Below are 19,939 nucleotides of genomic sequence, written 5' to 3' on the forward strand. Positions count from 1 at the left end.
ATTACTTGATTAAGTTTGTACCTGTATTTTTAAATAAAACTTAGCTTTGCTAAGGGTCTGACATGTTTCGATCTACTTAATTTTTTCAGTTTATGATTGGAAATTTTTTCAGCTGACACTTATGAAATATAATTAAGGAACTATGGTGCAAGGGAGCAAGAAAAAGGTCAATCTTACTAATAAATAGAATCATAAACTTACTTTTGAGAGCTAAAAATTACGTTAGTAGCTCTAAGAAAGAACTGGTCATATTCCACTTGTAACCTCAAAAGTAAAGCTTTTTCGTGAGGCTCTAAATCCAATGTTGATCTATATTCTTTAAATATTTCCCAGTGATCGCTAACATATTCCACTGTGTGTCTTATTAAACGGCTAATTCTCTTGGATAGTTGACGAAATCTCAAGGAATTAAAAGTTTTGAAGCCTTCATTAAATAACAGTAACAGATGACTCGAAAATGCAATCAGTTTCAAAATAGCTTGCTCGTTCGATTTTCTAACATCATATTCGTCAGATTCTTAAAGAATAAAACAAGATTGCTACATAGCAGGTTCAATTTACTGAAATAAATTTGCAATATTTACCTTCATTTTTATTTATGAGAAGTACATGCCTAAAAATCTCTCCAAATGGAACTTGGTTTAGTAGAGCAACAATATCATTCTCTTGCCACTGAAGCCAACTGGTTTCAGGATCTTCATCCTATAAAAGGGTTCAAAAGTTGTTTAAATTTAGAAAATATATGTGTTTGCTTAAATTTCCTCTATACCAAAGATGAAAATTTGTGTCCAAAATCATTTGAAACCAAAAGTCATCTGCTATTTAATAACACATTAATTGGCAGTTGGATAAAGCATGTGTTATCTCATCAAAGACTGTAGCAGAGATCCTGCCCTTATAATGATATGAAACTGCCAATACCCCCTGCAACCCTCTATTTTTTGCCAACAGTGACGCCCCTTAACGTCAGAGAAAGCTATTAATTGTGATGCCAAAATTGAAAAATGGGTTTTCCCCTGAACAGACAGCGGCGCTGATGCTGAATTTTTCATATCTCTATACTACTACATAGCTACTAGCAGAATCTCTGCCTATAATTTGGTTACCTCAGATTCAAAAATCAGAAGAAAGATAATGGTTCCATTTGTGGTACTAGCTATCAAGAATTTTTTCAGTTACAAAATTTCCTCTCTTTAATATTGTAATTACTTAAAACATATGATACCATATGAGGCGATGGCATGAGACAAAAACTGTCCAATTCTTAATTCCCATTTTACAGTATTTTTGGAAATAACAAAAAACCACCTTTCTTAAATTGGGTTAATTGTCTGGTACTAAGTATAGGTGGCTTGTCACTCCGGCTGAGATTATGAACTTTAGAAGGTTAGCTAGATTATTTATAGGCAATAAAAGTCGCTACGTGACTTGGGTCTAACGCAGTAACCCCGCCATTAATTTTTAACACACAGGCCCGGTCTGATTTAGAGGCCCCATCTATATATTTTCATTTAGAAATGCCCAATTTAAAGAATTTTTTGACTATAGTTAAAATTTTAAAATTATGACACTAATATGTTAATTAGGAAAGAAATTTTTTTTTCCTGGCAATTTAATCAAAGAATGACACTCTTCGATTAGAGCTTTTACCAAAACGTCAACCACTAAATTAGGGTTTTCTTTTAAACAATTCGACAAATCCCGATTAATGGACAATGTAGCCAGATTTGGAAGTCTAAATTCTCCCATAGGTGTTCGTAGACGTGTTTCTATTCTTTTCAGGGAACTGAAACTTCTTTCTGAGATAGTATTTGGCACAGGAATGCATGAAACAATCTTGTAATAATAATAATAATAATAATAATAATAATAATAATAAAAGATTTTTATTCAGATATCCTTTTCAGTTACACTGCTTTACAAAAGGGTCTGACACGTTAAATTAAATTAATATTAGATAATTTAAATCATTAATTGACCAATAATCCAAGACACTTCTATTAAATATTTTTAAATTTCCACAATTCTTAATTTCATTCGGTAAAGAATGCCAGAGTACTTAACAAGGTCAGGGAAGCCATCTTCCATGGTCATTAAATAGTGGAAGCAGTCGCTTACGCTGTTAAATGTTTTTGCAGCTTTGTGGCATTTTTCGTATATCGTAGCCTAGATCTTTTTGGGATTTTTCAAAATATTCACTTCTAATGACCGAATTGCTTTGAAAGTTGTAAATGGCTTGAACCAAACCTAGTAGTTCCCTAACTGTCGATATTTTGGAGCAACAGCCAACCAAAACTAAATTTAAGAGGTGGGCGTAGCAATGAACATACGGACAATGGCCACCTACTGCTTCTTCTACTTTCACCCTTACTTCTTTTACATGTCTACTCATTACACTAGCCCCATCATAAGTCTGTGCCAACCCAATTCTCCAGTTTGAAACCACCCTCTTTTAAAAGATTTATAATTGCCAAGCTGATACTCTCAGAATCAAACTTGTGTAAATTATGGGGCGCCAAACCGGAAAAAACTTAACAAGATAGTTCTAGATATATTTCAGTTTTCTAGGAATATTTCAAGCGTTCTAGACACATTTCAGTTTTCTAGACACATTTTACGAAGCTCTCTCTAGGTATTTTACGCGACATTCTCTCTGGATATTTTACGAAGCTCTCTAGGTATTTTACGCGACGTTTTCTATGTATTTTAGGGTTAGGGACTTCAAAAATTTTCGCCTTCGCCAGTGAGAGAGAGGGTTTTAACCGCGTATTCAACTGAACAATCGCGCTTAACAAAAGAACGCGTCGTAGCGGTGACTGATAAATTCATCTCAGATAAAGACCATAGATGGTAGACTCGTGCTTACATTTTGGAGGATCGAATAGTACTTGTACCGTTGCGGTGGTTTACTATAATCTGAAGTCTTTAACCTTTAATAGGTGTGACGTAATCCATAAGGTCATAGATAAGTCTGCGAATTAGCTGAAATCTTTGAAGCAACCCGCGGCTTGATTAAGGGTACTTTAATATCAAATAAAGAATGTTCGTTTTTAGTGCTGTTTAAACTTAAAATTAGCTACGAAGCTTCATTTTAGTAAGCCTTTCAGTACTTATTTTCCAAGCCGTACGGAGTGGGCCAATCATAGCACCCTCGGGGCCAGAGGAGAAATCATCTGGTTTACCGATGGGTCCAAGACCCACTCTGTCTCTGGTTCAGGGATGTATTGTCTTACTAGCAATATCGGCTTCTTGGAAAGCCTTGGTGTTTATGCTAGTGTTTTTCAGGCGGAAACTGCCGCTATCTGCTTCTGTGTTGACTTTGGTCTTAAAAAGAAGCTTCATGGCAAGGTTATCCAAATTCTTCAGATAGTCAAGCTGCCCTCAAAGCTCTCAACCAGTTTCAGGTCTCTTCAAAACTAGTTTATAGCTGTTTGAGTCTCCTCTCGGAGCTTGGCACCAACAATAAAGTTCAGCTCTATTGGGTTCCTGGCCATCGGGGGTACTATGGTAATGAGAAAGCCGATGTCTTAGCCAAGAAGGGGGCAGAGGCTGGGTTCTTTGGTCCTGAACCTGCCGTTCCTATCCCCTCTAGCATAGTTCGCGGCATTATCTCCAACTCCATGACTGACCGTCAACTCAAGCTTTGGCTTGAGATGGATGGCCAGAGGCAGGCTAAAGAGTTAATCTCAGGTCCCTCTGGGCAGAGAGCAAAAAAGTTGCTCTCTCTCTCCAAGCCCAATATCAGGTTGGTCGCGACTACTAACAGGTCACTGTCTCCTTAACAGACACCTTTACCTGATTGGAATCAGTGATTTTCCAATCTGTAGGGCATGTCAGGCTAAGGAGGAAACCTCCTCTCATGTGCTTTGCAGGTGTGATTATTCCGCGGCACAAAGATTCGAGCATCTAGGTATGCATCAGCTGGGAACTTCTGATTTATATAATATGCCGGCCAAGAGGATTCTCCATTTTGTGTCGGATATCGGGCTTTTTAATAGGGATGCACCGATATGGGTACAGCCGATAATATCGGCCGATATATACCTATCACAATATTATGCTTTTTTGTTTACTCTCGTAACCACCTGTTAAAAAATGATATGATCTATGGCTTTTGGAGTCTAAAAACCACTTACGATTCCTGACCGTTTTGGACGCGAATAATTATTTCCTACAACAGCGATCAAAAAGAAACACTAGATTGTTTTATTTGTTTACACTCTTAAACCCTGTCAAAAAAATGGTATGATCTAGCGTGAGATCATGCACCGAAGGAATCAAAGGTCGTTTTTACTTTTTACTTTTTAGGCGTAGAAACGACCTTTGCTTCCCGAACGTTTTGCACGAAAATTTTTTTACCCACAACGGTGCTCAGAAGTATCGGCTAATATCGGCCTCGCTTAAGCCGATATTGGCCGATAATGATATTTGAAAAATTAGCCGATATATCGGTGCATCCCTACTTTTTAATTCTTAAGGTTTGCACAATGGACCTCTGGTCGAAGTGCGCCAACGAGCATGTTCTTAGCCCTTCACCCCTTTCACTAATAATAATAATAATAATGGTGGTCATTAACCTGGCAAGCTATTGATCCACAGGATTTGGATTCCATGTAGTCTAAGTACATTTTGTAGGCTAGTTGGGTGAGAAGATTTGTTGGAAGTGAAGTGTTCTTTGAATTGTTTCCCCACATTTTTACAATCAGAAAATCCCTTTAGAAATCCAGTATTTTTACTGCCTAAAAATTGACAGCAACAAAAACAATACACTGCATCCTTTGCAACTGAATATTCAATCATTTGATATTTGTCATACCAAGAAGAATTGAAACCTCGATTTTTACCTCCAATTAATCTTTTAGGAAAAGGTTTTAGTTTTATCTATTTTGGGAATGGTTGGGGTTTAGTATTACTTCTTCACCGAGGTAGGGGTTGGACAGAGGATTCTATTACTGCTATAGAATTGTAATCAAAAATTAAAATATAATACATGTACCATAGTTGCATATACTGATCCAAAACATTTATGAAATTGCTCTTAATATTACTTCATTTATAGTGGGACACGTGTTTCTATTACTTTTATAGTGACATACTTAATCCAACCTCCTAAAGTTGAATACTATTACTATTACTAAGATGTTAACCTGCAAACCCTAGATGTAATAAATTTTATTTTATTGCAGTTAAAATTAATATTTTGATTTCATTTTAAATTTTCAAATATTTTTATATGTTAGTTTTAATAGTTATCCTCAATTTCATTGGCCTTTTAAATTTTACACAAATAATTAAATATTTTATATAGAAATGAGTTACATGCAAGAAAAGAAACTCTTACCTCCTCCCCTTCTGAGTCAAATACAACCACCCATATATTAGCTGAAGGATCCTCTAAAGAATTCGAATTAATTGACGACTTCATTGATACCAGAAAAGATTCACGAGCTCTGTAATTTAAAAATAAATCATTTCAGGTTAGAAGTGGTACGCAGTAGCACTTGCAAGTAGGTTCGGTGTTGGGCAATATTATAAAATATATAAAGATATGTAAAAAAACCTACAAAAACAAACCTTAAACAAAAAGCTAGTTAAGCCATTTTCATGAGAATTTGGAGTTACATACATCCATAAAAGGAAAAAACTAGTTAGGTTTTAATAAAAATTTTGTACACCATTGTCAAACTTTTCAGCTGATAATTCTTGTGCAATTGCCCGTGTCACTTTGGAGGATTGTAACACAGACATGAAATTACTCTTTTCTTACTATATGAAAATGTACAGTCTGTAATTTCCAATAAGCAAAACAATTTGTGGTAAAATGTAATACGAAATAAGATAAAATGTATTTAGAATTAGCTAAATGATTGACTTTAATTAGACTTAAGGCAAGATAAGCCAGCAGTTACACAACCAATATCAACATTTTGCAGATACAAAAACCAAACTATCAATCTAATTAAAATCAAGCATTAAACCGAGCTTTGTACTCAGCCTCAGTGCCAAGCTGAACATTAGCCTAAGCCTCGACTCGAATCGACGGAGTGATATAATAAATGTAGCCTGGCACAGATTCGGAAATAATTTCTAAAAAACTTATAGCTTTCTATTTCTTATGACTTACCATAAGATTAGAAGACAATGGATATTTCTACTAAAACAATACCACAACTCTATAATTATGTTCGATAAAAGACCTTTAGAATTGATTAGACTCACTAATTTAATTTCTAATAACAGTATAAGCATAATTATTTATATACGCATGGAGTAACTAGAATTAGCTAGCTGAGAGCAAGAGTACTCAAGCAAGTCTAGATATTGACTTTTGCACAGGGTTGCCAAAAAAACTTTTTTTTTTAAAGTCCATACCAGTGGATTAAAATGGTTATATAACAATATCATTGTTTAGAACCGGATTACTTATGTCAATCATTACAGATATAACATTGAAAATGACGCGTTATGGTTATGTTTCCTTTTTGCAGTATTTATCATTAATCTTTTTAAATAAATAGATATATCTATTTAATATTATTATTAGAATAGTTTTTATTGGAATAAAATTATAACAGAGCATTTATTATTTAATAAAAATATGGCAAACATTGACTCAGGTTTTCTTCCAAAGTTTCACCGAGGCTTAGGTTTTCAGAGATAGTTTGTATGTTTAAATTGTTAAAAATCTCACAGGCCCCAATAGCTATTCTGCTCTCGTAAACTATCTTGCACTGAAATGACATCATTTCCGAATTTGTTCTTATTGGCTTAAAAAAGTAAATCACTCTTATGGCGCGAAAATAGGATGCGCCCCACGTTCTCTCAGAGTATACCGTGGCTTATGATAGAGTTGGATATTCATGGGTTAAATAGATTCATGGTAAACGTAATAAACTTTTTGGCAATACTCACCGCACAGGTAGCATAATAGTAGCCAGAGTTGTAACAACATGGTCCAAAAGTGAAGATCCAAAACATGGGATTTCTGTTATGTTTGATAACCACTGAACCGGAGAAGGTGGTTGCACATATGATATAGCCCACTCGCTAATACCAGCTGGACACCGTAGAATGTGATTTAATATAAACAGATGGTCATTCATGGTGGCTTTTCGTAGTAAAACTGCAACCTATAAAATTTCATATTAAAATATTGGAATAATAGGACATTTGAAATAAAGTCAATTTATGTCTTAATTAATAAAAATAGTTGCATTTATGTTGTCTTCCGACAATTTAGGATAAATTATAATAAATTTCCACATATTAATAAGGTTAATGATGGCAATATATGATTGAAGGGGTTAGATCTAGTCATTGGGTAAGTTACTAAGGGAAGTAGTACTGAACAATTTATTTTTTTGTTAAATAATGGGAATGTCTTAACAACAGAGATTATGGATTGAAAACCGTGTTTACATGACAATTACAAGGATACAGAGTAATTACGAGGAGCTATTAATGTAATCAATTCAGCCAGACAGAACACCAATTTTGGCAAGAGGTCAGCAACATCATGACCTTGATTCACAGAAGCCATAAATATAATTACCAATTGACTTAGCCAGGTTCGTGTTTCAATTAAAAACTGACAATCTGTAACTGGTTTGCGCTGAAAGAGAAATAGATCAGATATACACTGTCGAAGGACGTTTAAATCATCTTTCTCTTCATTTTTAATTTCGTAAGGTTGAAGGGCTGCAATGAAAAAATAATTGCAAGTGGCAGAAAATAAAACCATGAAGTAAGATATCTATCATTACCAGATATTTGGGCATTAAATGGAATGTTACGAAAAGAAATTGAATTGAGCAAGCGATATATGAAATGTTCAATCTGCAATTTGATAACTTCTGTACTGTAAGCGTGTAACGAGTACGTCTCCTGAATATGTTCTTTGGCTTCTTGAAGGGCATTGCTCAAGAGAGACAAGGCTGCGTCATTAAAATGCGCTCTAAAATACTTATGCGATGCAGTCAACAGAACGCCATCAGAACATGGACCCTTGATTAAAAAGTAATAATTTTATAACAAAAACCAATTATTTAACTAATGTTCATACAAAAAAAATATTTTCACATAATTGTGTTGTTTCTTTAAAAAAGTCTCTAATAGCACATATCTCCAGGTAGTGTGACCAGATAATAGTTAAATATATTTAAAATAAAATCCTATAGATTTTAAAAAAATACCTTATTTGTGACTGATTCGGAAACCATATGCCAAACATCTTCCATCTGTTTGGAAACATCCATTTCAATTTCCTTTTCTCTTTTTACACTGTACATTAGATTTTGTCGTGCACGTAAGAAACACTTCAACATTTCATAAAATTCAGTGTGCTGAGGATCTTTTTGATACTGCATTTAAATGGAAAAATTACAATAACATATGAAACTTACTACCATTCATATGCTAAAATATAAACTACGTAATGCTAATAAATTTAAAAAAACTAACAGTTCAAATTATTTAAGTCAAATTTGTAAGAACTAGTTAAAAACTAATGAGTTTTTAATGAAGGAGTAAAATTTTACAAAAAAATTAATAAGTAAATAGTAATTTTATTCTTTAATTGCTGCAGATGATAGAAACATTTAAGTTCAATTTAAAGAGATAGTGTCAGAATTTTCTTGGTTCTTTAGATTTTTGCATGAGGTATATAAAAAGATATTGATAATAATAATAGTAATGATAGTTTTACTTAAAAAAATATTCACTAGCAAATTGAAGTTTTTAAAAGGAAGGGTAGACTCCCCTTTTCTTTGGTGTCTATTACCGACGTCATTTGCGAGCCAAGATAGAATTTTTAGAGGGAAACCAGAGAGAAAACAGTAGCACAAAATTTCACAAGAATATCTTAAGCCTAACTTTGAGATTTTCAAAAATCATTTTAATTCTTAAGGAATATGGATAACACCATAAGCCTAAAATAAAGTCCTCATAAGCAAAGGTCTAGGCCAAATTTTTGACAATTACTTACCCGATATTAAGAGGTAGGTATTCAAAATCTGTACCTCCTAGTGGCTACAACCTCAACTAGGCATTTCCCCAAATTAATTTCGCGCGTTGGATGATGAATATGCAGAAGGCGTGGGCAAAAGTTTTTAAACATAGAACAGTGTGGGAAAAATCTCCGCCGCCAGCCCTTAGCACCGTAGCATATTCACAATTTCATTACTTACAAACTTAAAATGAACACTAATTGTTGCAAAATGATTCATCAGAACCTAAAACTGGCTTTTAAAAGAAAGAGAACTGGTTTCAGAAGGTATTTATTTTTCAAAATTGAGATTTAGACGCGTTTTGTGTGACATTTTTAAACCCGAGCGTGGCTGCTCTACCAAGTAAGATAATATTTTAGATGTTGAAATTTTAAAAACGAAGATGGCGCTACTGCCCAATCATAGTACATTAATTTTCTAATCTCCAGGACAGCGCTGTTAACACAGGTCCCTATGGTAGACCTTTGCTTATGATAGGCTTATGAGAACACTAATAACAGCATCGGAATCAAAATTCGATCTTTAATGCAATCATTTAATTGCAGGAATTTAATGGGTGATTCTGAAAAAGAGCGGTGGTCACATGATTTGGTTACTTTTTGTCATATGCTTTAAGTATTTGAGTGTGTGCTTCTTTTTCATTTTCAATTTGCGAGCTACAATCTACTAATATATCTAGAGAGAGGGCCAAAAAAATTAAATCTTTGTGTCATAATTATATTTCAGAATCAACTATTATCAATAAAAAGAATTCTGGACATAAAAATGATGTACCCTAAACCACAAAATTCGATTTAAATATGAAATTTGTATGAAGCTACGTCCCTTTGGCGCAGGTATGCCCATTGAAAAGTAGTCGGAAACAAAATAAACTTAAGAACAATTAATTATGAATATTTAATTTCAACAACTTAAGTAATTTAAACTGAATAAAAATGTCAGTAAAATTGTTAAATGTTGAAAACCATGCGCAAAAAACGATATGTACAAGCTGGCCAAGTTCGCTTTTATATTGGCCAATTGGTATGCCCGATATGCCGGTATGTTTTTTTAGGTCCCCAAAATTCGATATGTGTGCAAGCTGACACTATCTCTTTAACTATTTTAAAATTATAACTTTAAGCAACTAGAAAGTGTTCAGAAATGGTGCTTAAAAACCAGTAAACTGTGTAGTAAATAACGTTACAGTGCAAAATACAAAGATTTCAAAACCTAGTAAATAATGGTATATAATAAATTACTACACCATGGACTTATCTTTCCAACACGGAAATTCCACGATAGTGCTTTGGGACCCTTACTTTGTAGGCCAGTAACAAATTAACCACGATAAAAATAATTACACTTACCAAGGTAAAATAATCAATAAATTCATTGTTACATTCCAATTCTGCATTTCTATACATTGAAAGAATCTGTTCTTTGGAAAATGGTTTTATGTCATTGAGATCATCTTCAATTTCTTCGGATAGAACACTCAACTCAGGGTATAAATTCAGTTGAATCGTCGTATCACTACTCGACTCATTTACAAACTTTTCCAAGGGTTTAATCTTGGATATTTCAATTGGATAGCTAGGTATGTCAATCATCTCGGGACACGTTGCTATCGCTTCATCATTATAAGAAGCAGTTAATTCCTTAATTTCTAAGGTTTCCACAGACTGTCCTTGTTCACTACCATTTTCAATTTCAATTTCTGCCTCATAACCCATAGTTTCAGATTTTCCAGTATCACGCTCTTCAATGAAAAAGTCTTCCCCTTCATGATCTGTTTTTGTCAACTCCAATTCTACACTGTGATCATTTTCCATTTCCTTTATTACTGAAATGGATGGTTCAGTTGCGCAATTATCATCAGTTGCAAAAGTTGGTTTTCCATCAAACTTTTCAGCTTCAGAAATTTCTAATTGGTCACAGGCATCTTCCTAATTTTTTGAAAAATATTTAAAATTTATTGATTTTGATATGTAATCATTTATTTCCCTTGCCTGATCAACTGTAGTGGTGGATGGCTCTGAATTATCACAATTTGTATCAGTTTCCGCTGATTTAGTTTCATCACAACACGCCTCATTTTCTAGATTTGCAGAATTTGCACATACATCAGAACTGGTTGCAGCCTCGCTTGAGGAAAGTACTGAAATACCATCCTTCTGCAAATAAAACGACTGTTTTTAAGTAAACTAGCAAAAACAAAGTGTAAAGCATTTGCAGGGATTACAATTTATTGAAAGATTTTGTTATTTATTTAATTAAATCAGTAAGGTTATATGTCTAAAAAGGTTTACATGCATTATTGCATGCTCAATGCTAAAAGTATTTTATAATTCAGGTTGACAGAATAGCTTGAAGGGTACAAAAAATATGTAAAAAATGTAAAATACAAAAAATTTCAAAAGACAATCCAGGAAGTCAAAAACCCTGTAAATAAAAACCTCCCAATGTCGAACATATCTCTCAGTTATGCCTAATATACTTGTAAATTCTAGATGTTCGCGTCTAGGTTAATAACGTCATGCATGGAAAATCCCTTGGAAAGTTTGAAGATTCACTGTGATTTTCACCTTTTGATTTCTATCTCCTTCATGCAGATTTCCACATAAATTGTGAAATTGTTATTGATTTTCAAAGTAGTTAATGATAAATGATAATGCCCTCACAACTCAATTAAAACAAGCTTCTATTCCAATGGACCTTAAAACAAATTGTTTTTAAGTAGATATATGGTGGTGGTTAAGGGTTACTCTAATTAGCTAAGAAAAATTTACAGAACCCCTTAACTAGATTTTAACATCTGAATGTTTAGAAAGTTTCGGCCCATTTAGATTCACTACTATTGTAAGCTAATTTGGCCGACAATTTTAAAATTTCTACATTTCGGCCCATAAGTGGGAAGTTAGAAATTGTCGGTACTCGCAGGAGTAAGGCTCTCTCCGTTGTCTGTGGCCGCACAACTAGACATTAGTATGTTAGTAATAAGAAAAAAAAACAAACGTGTTAGGTAAGTAAGAGTGTTACCTGGTGCAAGGGAGCCAAGGCCCCTCTACCAGTGGTTATGTAGGCTTAGGACTAATCCGGCGGTTACAGTTATCTGTTGCCTCTGATCGTGACGTAACAATATATAACCGATGGTGTCCAACGAATCTGCCAGTGGATAAATCTTTTATATTTAAAGCGAATCGTAGTAGTTTAATGTGGATCACAGATTTTATTGGCCGTTATATTTAATATTTGAATGCCGTCTGCTTTTAATTTTGTGGATTTTTGTTCTTTAACTTATGATGTATCTGAATAACGTGAACAGAAATATGGGGTTTTTATTTCCGGTTGCGATATTTCTGTTGGTGGTGCTTCAAATGGAGGCAGTTATGCCGGACTCTCGCGGAAGTCGAATTGCTCTTAATGTCATTGATACGTAGTTGGTTAGTTTGCAACCGTCGGGATTTTCACCCTAGCTTCCATCAGCCTAGGCCTAAGCAAATGGTAAGGTTTTTTACCATTGACAGCTTGACATTCCTATATCCTATGAGACCAGAACAATCTCTGTTTACACATTCTTATTTACCTATTATTATTTAATGTTCCTACTTATTACTTATTGGCATAGGCTTAAATTGAACTGAGCTTAGTTAACTAAACTTTAGCAGTCGACGTTAGTGACGTCATGGACGGCTTGTTTTGGGTAGACGTCACTTAGAGCACGTCTCTCATGACGTTGTTAAATTATCTTTTTTACACCTTTTGGCTGTATGCCCATAGTGGCTGTATATAAAGGGAGGTTAGTTAGGATTTAGGGAGATTGATAGTGATGATGCTGTTGGAGTAGGTTGATTAGGTAGTTAGTAGGAGATATTATTATTTAGTTGCAAATATCAGTGTATTTTGTAATGTTAGGTTCAATTACTATAGGTTAGAAAGAGTTAGTGTATTTTTAACTTGTCATAACCTCGCCATTCTTCACTCTTACGGAGGAAGTCAGTAATTATTACTTTATAGTAGTGCTATGCTATGTCGGCTGCACATTGGTATCTACGAGTATGATGTTTTGTGTTCTTTTACTCTTTCATGTTAAACTATCATTGTATTTAATTGAAGAAATGTTACTTGTTGATTATTGTTATTGCTACCACTACCTAAATCACCTCAAATAAATAATGATTGGAACTTCTTTGGTGCTGTCGTAAATTGTAATGCTCTCTCACTCTCACGCACTAACGTGGTTAGGGAACAATCGAACTAGGTTGTAACTGGGGAAAGATATCGGTTACAAGTTATTGTTCCTGGCTAACGAACTATACCATTGTCGCCCCCATATGAATATAACACATACGTGAAATTGCTATTGCACAGTTTCGTATCCCTGTATCAGTGTATCTAGCTACACAAGTGTCGTCCTACTGGACTTACTGGTTATGTTGAAAAGGGGTATTTGGGAGAACCGATTGAAAAAGAAATACGAAAGGAGAATGAGACTACTATTAAAGCCTGTGCCATTTTGTTTTTATAATTTTTCAGTTTGAGTGTATTTCTGATTGGTACGAGTTTCTCTCCTTAATGGGTTTATTTTTATATCAGTTATATTTTTTTATATTAATTCATCTTGAAAACCAAAAGCATGCCCTTACCAAAAAATAAGTTGGATTTCAGTTTGTATTTAGTTTGTATACACATTATTAGTTGATATTAACTTGGTATTAAGTAAGCTCAAGTTGTCAGCATATTTCAAGTTACTAGTTGAAGGGGTAATAAGTTGTTATTCAGTTGGTAGGAAAATACTTCTTTTGCTAAGTTTGTAATTAGTTGGTTTTATTTTTAAGTTGGTTTTAAGTAGTTAAATGTAAAAGTTGATTCTGGTTTAGTTGGAAATAAGTTGATTAATAAAGACGATTTAAGTTATTTTTTAGTAGGCATTTGTCCCAAATACAAACTGAAAACCAAGTTGAAATACAAGTTGTCGTAAGTGGTTTTTAGCCAACTTATTTTTTGGTAAGGGCATGTACTTGCCAATAGGTCTAAGATAATCGACTTGAACTCGTTCCATCGCTATTTCTGTCCTTGGCCATTGAATCATATGACGGTCGCTATTGATGATCGTTGTTTACACTCTGAGCAAAATGATACTAGATTTGCGATGTCTGCGTCAAGTTTCGCCCACCAGATTATAGCTCTTGCAAGTCACTTCGTCTTGGTAATACCGAGATGACCATCTTGTAGCCCATTGAGAATGATTATATATGGATCCAGTTTATGACGTTGAAGGCCATCCATTGCAATGAAGTGGATATTTTCGTAAGTCTTCGATCATCAGGATGTATTCTGTTGGTATTGGTATAGGTAAAGGTAAAGGTATACGGCTCATGGCGTCTGTATTATACCATTATCTTCCCGTTGGCGATGGTCGAAAGGGTTATTTGCAAGCCCTCAAACGAATATAAGACATCAATTTGCTATTGCACAGCTCGTCGTTGATGCGTCGTTTGAAAATGATTGTTTCCTAACGTGATGTCCACGTTGCATCTTTTTATTTTTTATAAATGCGAATTATTTTTCCACACGTTGTTTTATGCCTAAATAATTTGTATATAGAAGGGTTGTACGAGATGATAAAACACGTTCCCCACTCAGTCTTTCAGTCGAGCCTTTATTTTGTAAACAATTAGCTGAGTATAGTTATTAAACTATTTTTATCAGCGCTTGAGTAAGTTTCATTACCCAATCTACAATTCAACTTAAAGACACAACAATGGCGACGAAAACCGATTGCGAGTTTAACTACTTCATTTAAAATAAGATCACAGCAACAGCACTGTTCCTGTTACTGTTCTCGTACAAGATGACTACTTTAATTCTACTGTTCCTGTTCCAGTTGAAGGCATCTACCATTAATTCAACTAGTTATAATGGCTCTTACTGAAACCCTCAACGTGTTGTCTCGTATACAAGGAGTTTTCAACAGTTCGATACATCAATTGAATCAATTGAACCATGGACATTATATGCGGAAGGAATGGAACTAAATTTGAATGCTAAGAAAATCACAGACGATGACATGAATCTGTCGACATTCCTAAAGCTACTTAGAATAAAAACCTATGGCTGTTTGAGAAGTCTGGTGAGTCCTGCCAAACCTACCGACAAAACGTATGATGTTCTTGTCACTATTCTTAACAAAAACTTCGATCCCCCACTTTTAGAAATAATTGAGCGGATCAATTTTCGTAGCCGAACTTTGACGTCTAACCCGGATTTGTAACTTCGGTACTAACCCAGAGAACATGCTACGAGACAATTTCGTAGCTTGAATTGAGAACGAAGCTATATAAGGACGCTATCTTCTGGAATCAACGGCAACCTTTACACTACAGAAAGCCATCGACATTGTTATCAGCGCGGAGGAAACTGCTAAGGACCTCTCAAGTCTTAATGACAAGTCCTCGGCTGCAACAGACTATCCAATCGAAGTCTATAAACACACAAAAAAAATGCTGTCAAAAACCCGCAAGAAGCTGGCAGCAGTTGACGCCATTAAGATACTGTTTAAATATCAATACAAACACACTTTAAATTTTACAAAGCTACTACTGATTTTTTCTACTACTTCTTACTAGTTTCTTTACTATTGGTAACCGGGTTATTTAGTATACTATACTGTTATACCAATTACTACACGCTGGTTTTTCGACATTTCCCTACCGTTTTGCCGACAATTAAATACTGTTTTTTTTTAACAATTCCTTACATTTTATCAGGCTACATCTCACTGGTTTTCATTTACCGCTTACTGGTTTTGGGTTGCACCTTACTGCTTTTGGGTTACTATTTACTAACATATTTTTATTAGAGCAATGCAATGCAATTTATAATGAAATCTATCACGTCTATTACGTGATCAGCAACTTTCCTACTCTACCGAAGTCTAAATTTCACCTGGATTTCAACAGCAGACTGGTATCCATTTTTGGAGCTCATCAGTATTGTATAATGTACTAGACTATCCTCGGATTAACACAACTAACCTACAACCAGTTTGCCCTGAAGTTGTGCGGTTCAATGCAATTTATAGTGAAATCTTTCACGTTAGTACATGGCGGTCGACATACGTCAAACCACTCTTTTCGCTCGGGCGCCCGTCGAAATTCAACGTTCGTATAAATACACCAAAGTAAAAGTTTCAGAAAGATTCCAGGATTTTGTTTTTCTGTGGGGGACCCGAAGAGTTACAAAATATTTTGACTGCTTTAGTTGTAATGATAAGCAAAAAAAGCTTTTACGAAGGCTTCTTCTCCCTGGAAGGAGCCCAAACCCCCTGAGCCCCAGGGTGAGCCACTGCCGGTACTCCCCCACCTTATCTACGTACCCCCTTGATACTAAAATACAATTCCTTGCCTTAAACTGAATTTTTTTAACCTATGATTTTTACATGTACAGAAACAGTAATGACCTGTCAATAATACGGCAAATTGACCTTACGAAACATAAACCGCAGGTTACTGCAACTGATTTTTATTGAAAACGTTAAAACGCCGGCGCTATTATCTCTGTGTACTGTTGAAATTACAATACCGTACTGTAAATTCTAAAAACCAGTAAATACATGTAAATTATACGGCATATTGCTGATAAACACCTAAAACAACTTGTTACTGTTTTTTAACCAGTATCAATAGAGTTGAATGTACAGTTACATCTGACAGTGATGGGACTTGGACGCAGTTGATTCCTTCCATCAAGCGAAATAAATGCTGTCTTCACATTCAGTAAAATCGATCACTCTTGCATGCGAACTATCTCACCTTAAACTTAGCAAAACAGAACAAAACTACAGCCAGTTTGAGAAAGAAGCCCTTGCTTTAATTTTGGTTGTTACAAAGTTTTGTGAGTATATCCTGGGATAAAAATTCATATTCCTCACAGCTACACTACTTTCTCCTGAGGAGCAAATACCAATCGCAACTGCATCGATAATTCCAAGATGCATGGGCTGTCACTCTATCTGCATACGATTATGATATCAATTACCGACCAGGATTCAATAATGGCATCCCAGACGCCATGAGCCGAATACCTTTACCGATACCATTCTACCAATACCAACAGAATACATCCTGATGATCGAAGAATTACAAAAATATCAACTTCATTGCAAAGACATCGTTTAAGTTATAATAGCTAACATCACCCAATCTTAGCGCATGTACCGAAATTCATTAAAGACGGATGGCCTTCAACGTCATAATCTGGATCCATATTTCTATTCCCGAGCAGTTCCATATAGAATCATTCTCAATGAGCTACAAGATGGTCATCACGGTATTACCAAGACGAAGCGACTTGCAAGAGCTATAATCTGGTGGGCGAAACTTGACGTAGACATCGCAAATCTAGTATCATGTTGCTCAGAGTGTAAACAACGATCATCAATAGCGACCGTCAGATGATTCAATGGCCAAGGACAGAAATAGCGATGGAACGAGTTCATGTCGATTATCTCGGACCTATTGGCAAGTACATGCTTTTGGTTTTCAAGATGAATTAATTTAAAAAGATTTCTAACAGATATAAAAATAAACCCGTTTACGAGAGGAACTCGTACCAATCAGAAATACACTCAAACTGAAAAATGATAAAAAAAAGATGGCACAGGCTTTAATAGTAGTCTCATTCTCCTTTCGTATTTCTTTTTCATTCGGGGCTCCCAACTCCCCATTTTCACCATGACCAGTTGGACGACACTTGTATAGCTTGATACAGTGATACAAAACTGTGCAATAGCAATTTCACATACGCGTTTTATTCATATGGAGGCCTGAAAATATCCCTATTCACCATCGCCAACGGAGCGATAATGGTATAGTTCCTTAGCCACGAACAATAACTAACCAACTACGTATCAATGACATTAAGAGCAATTCGACTTCCTCGAGAGTCTGGCATAACAGCCTCCATTTGACGCACCACCAACAGAAATATCGGAACCGGTAATAAGAACCCCATTTGGCATTTCCCATTGGAAATAAGGCTATAAAGAGCGAAACTGTTTCTGCCACATTACGTTCACTTCAGAGTACCACTAAAAATACTGTACCTACTTTGAACAACCAATAATATTAAAATCAGAGTCGTTTTGTCTGTCTGTCTCTGTTTGGCTAAAGAACGAACAAACGAACGCCCTTACAACTAACCGCTAAGCGAACGAACGAATGAACTAGCGGTTGAGCGAGCGAGCAAATGTGGACCTCTCCCAAAACCCCGGGTTATTGCTAGTATAACACTTTAACAGGGGTCACTCGGTTAAAATAGGCCACAGCGACAAGATAATGTACGACAGAATACTTCTGTCTGCCTCTCTTTCTGAACGAACGAGCTAGCTGTTAAGTGAGCTAAGCCAGCCAGGCGGCTCAGGCGGCTAGTAAAATCACTGCATCTTTCGGTTCAAGTTATTCAGATACATTCTAAGTAAAAGGACAATAATTCACAAAATCAAAAGCAGACGACATTCAAATATTAAATATATCGACCAATGAAATCTGTGACCCACGTTAAACTGCTACGATTTGCTTCCAATATAACAGATTTATCCACCGGCAGATTCGTTGGTCACCATCGGTTATATATTGTTACGTCACGATCAGAGGTAGCAGATAACGCAGGGAGTACAAATTTACGAAATTAATATACACTGTTCCTCTCATCTAAAAAAAATTTGGCCCAAATAGACATTCCAAGTTGGCGTAGCTAAATGGGCCGAAAATTTCGGCCCATTTAGTCTGGGTGCTAAAGGGGCCGAAAATGTCGGCCCAAATAGCCACTTCGTTCAAATAAACATAACTTCTCTTATGTTCACCTATTGCCAACCATTGTAAAAACAATTTATATACAAATAACTTACCTTTTTTACACCATGTTTTTTCTTAGTTTTGGGTTTGGATCTTACAGCTTCCATATCAATTCACATTAAAGATAAATTATGGAAAAGTATGATTTTTCTTTTCATTTATGTAAAACGGAAAGTAAAACGGAGTACATCTGCCAAAAATCCTTTGCTACTAGCAGACGGTAACCGTAGAATCAGCTGATTTATATTTATATTTTATAAGGACTAGAAAAAAGTAGTTTTTTTTTAACACGGCTGGTTTATTGAAAACGTATAATATCTAATTAATTAATGAATAAATAAGACTGACTGATTAAAACCATAAATTATAATAGGGGATATTTCCTCTCTTTCGACACTCTTCCCGCTCTTACCGCTCTTACCGCTCTCCCTCTTTCAAAATAGTGGCATTCTCGGAACTCTGAATATTCCACTCTAGCGCGCTAAGAAATGGTGCGAAATTTGAATTTCAATATTTTTCCATCTCTATAAAGTGCGGGAATTTTGAATTACAATAACTTTATGTATCTTTAATTGGGAAATTCCAATTCTCGCTTTATTCTTAATTTTGGGGTGCTTGAAATAGTTAAGTGATTTTAAATTCAATATTTAAATGTATTGAAGTCTTAAACTTATAGCATAGTAAATGATTTTTTTATTAGTGATTAGAATGTGTGGGACATCATTTAGTCCGCTCGAACAATTGATTAATCAAGGGTGAGGTTTACGTTACGGCCACGCCAACGGGGTGATACTTGGGGATATGGATGGGACACCCGTAGCGGAAGTATAACAACCACCCGTTTGTGGATTGTTGTTTGTTCTCACAAGGCCGTCCACATTCTGTCTCCAAAACGCTTTGTATTATATACAAGCCTATGCTACTTGTCCTGACAGTTACTGAAATAAACCAAGTAATAAGTAAATCTAAAGTATTATTTTTTAAGACGACAATATTTGTAAGGTAAAGAAGTACTAGAGAACCAGACTGTATACTGTACTGAAGAAGGTTAAAATTATACCGGTTCGATGTACAGGGTGTTACGGGTAAGTATGC

At 35.2% G+C, this 19,939-nt stretch overlaps 1 protein-coding gene across 2 annotated transcripts in view; it reads right to left on the bottom strand.

Moving 5' to 3' along the window:
• Nucleotides 1-19,042, bottom strand: part of Epg5 (ectopic P-granules autophagy protein 5) — a 92,922-nt gene extending 73,880 nt beyond the window's left edge. For both annotated transcript variants that reach the window (XM_090167901.1, XM_090167900.1), the window contains exons 1-10: nucleotides 18,898-19,042; nucleotides 10,997-11,161; nucleotides 10,355-10,933; nucleotides 8,193-8,360; nucleotides 7,764-8,004; nucleotides 7,553-7,698; nucleotides 6,913-7,130; nucleotides 5,342-5,450; nucleotides 585-702; nucleotides 202-517 (exon numbers count right to left, since the gene is read on the bottom strand). In XM_090167901.1, coding sequence (XP_090024027.1) covers nucleotides 202-517; nucleotides 585-702; nucleotides 5,342-5,450; nucleotides 6,913-7,130; nucleotides 7,553-7,698; nucleotides 7,764-8,004; nucleotides 8,193-8,360; nucleotides 10,355-10,933; nucleotides 10,997-11,161; nucleotides 18,898-18,951 — 2,114 coding nt within the window. In that variant the 5' untranslated portion in view covers nucleotides 18,952-19,042. The remainder of the gene's footprint in view (nucleotides 1-201; nucleotides 518-584; nucleotides 703-5,341; nucleotides 5,451-6,912; nucleotides 7,131-7,552; nucleotides 7,699-7,763; nucleotides 8,005-8,192; nucleotides 8,361-10,354; nucleotides 10,934-10,996; nucleotides 11,162-18,897) is intronic.
• Between the last annotated feature and the right edge of the window lie 897 nt (nucleotides 19,043-19,939).

This window comes from Leiobunum rupestre, chromosome 3, assembly GCF_980474605.1.
Source record: "Leiobunum rupestre chromosome 3, qqLeiRupe1.1.hap1, whole genome shotgun sequence".
Classification (NCBI taxonomy): Eukaryota; Metazoa; Arthropoda; class Arachnida; order Opiliones; family Sclerosomatidae; genus Leiobunum; species Leiobunum rupestre.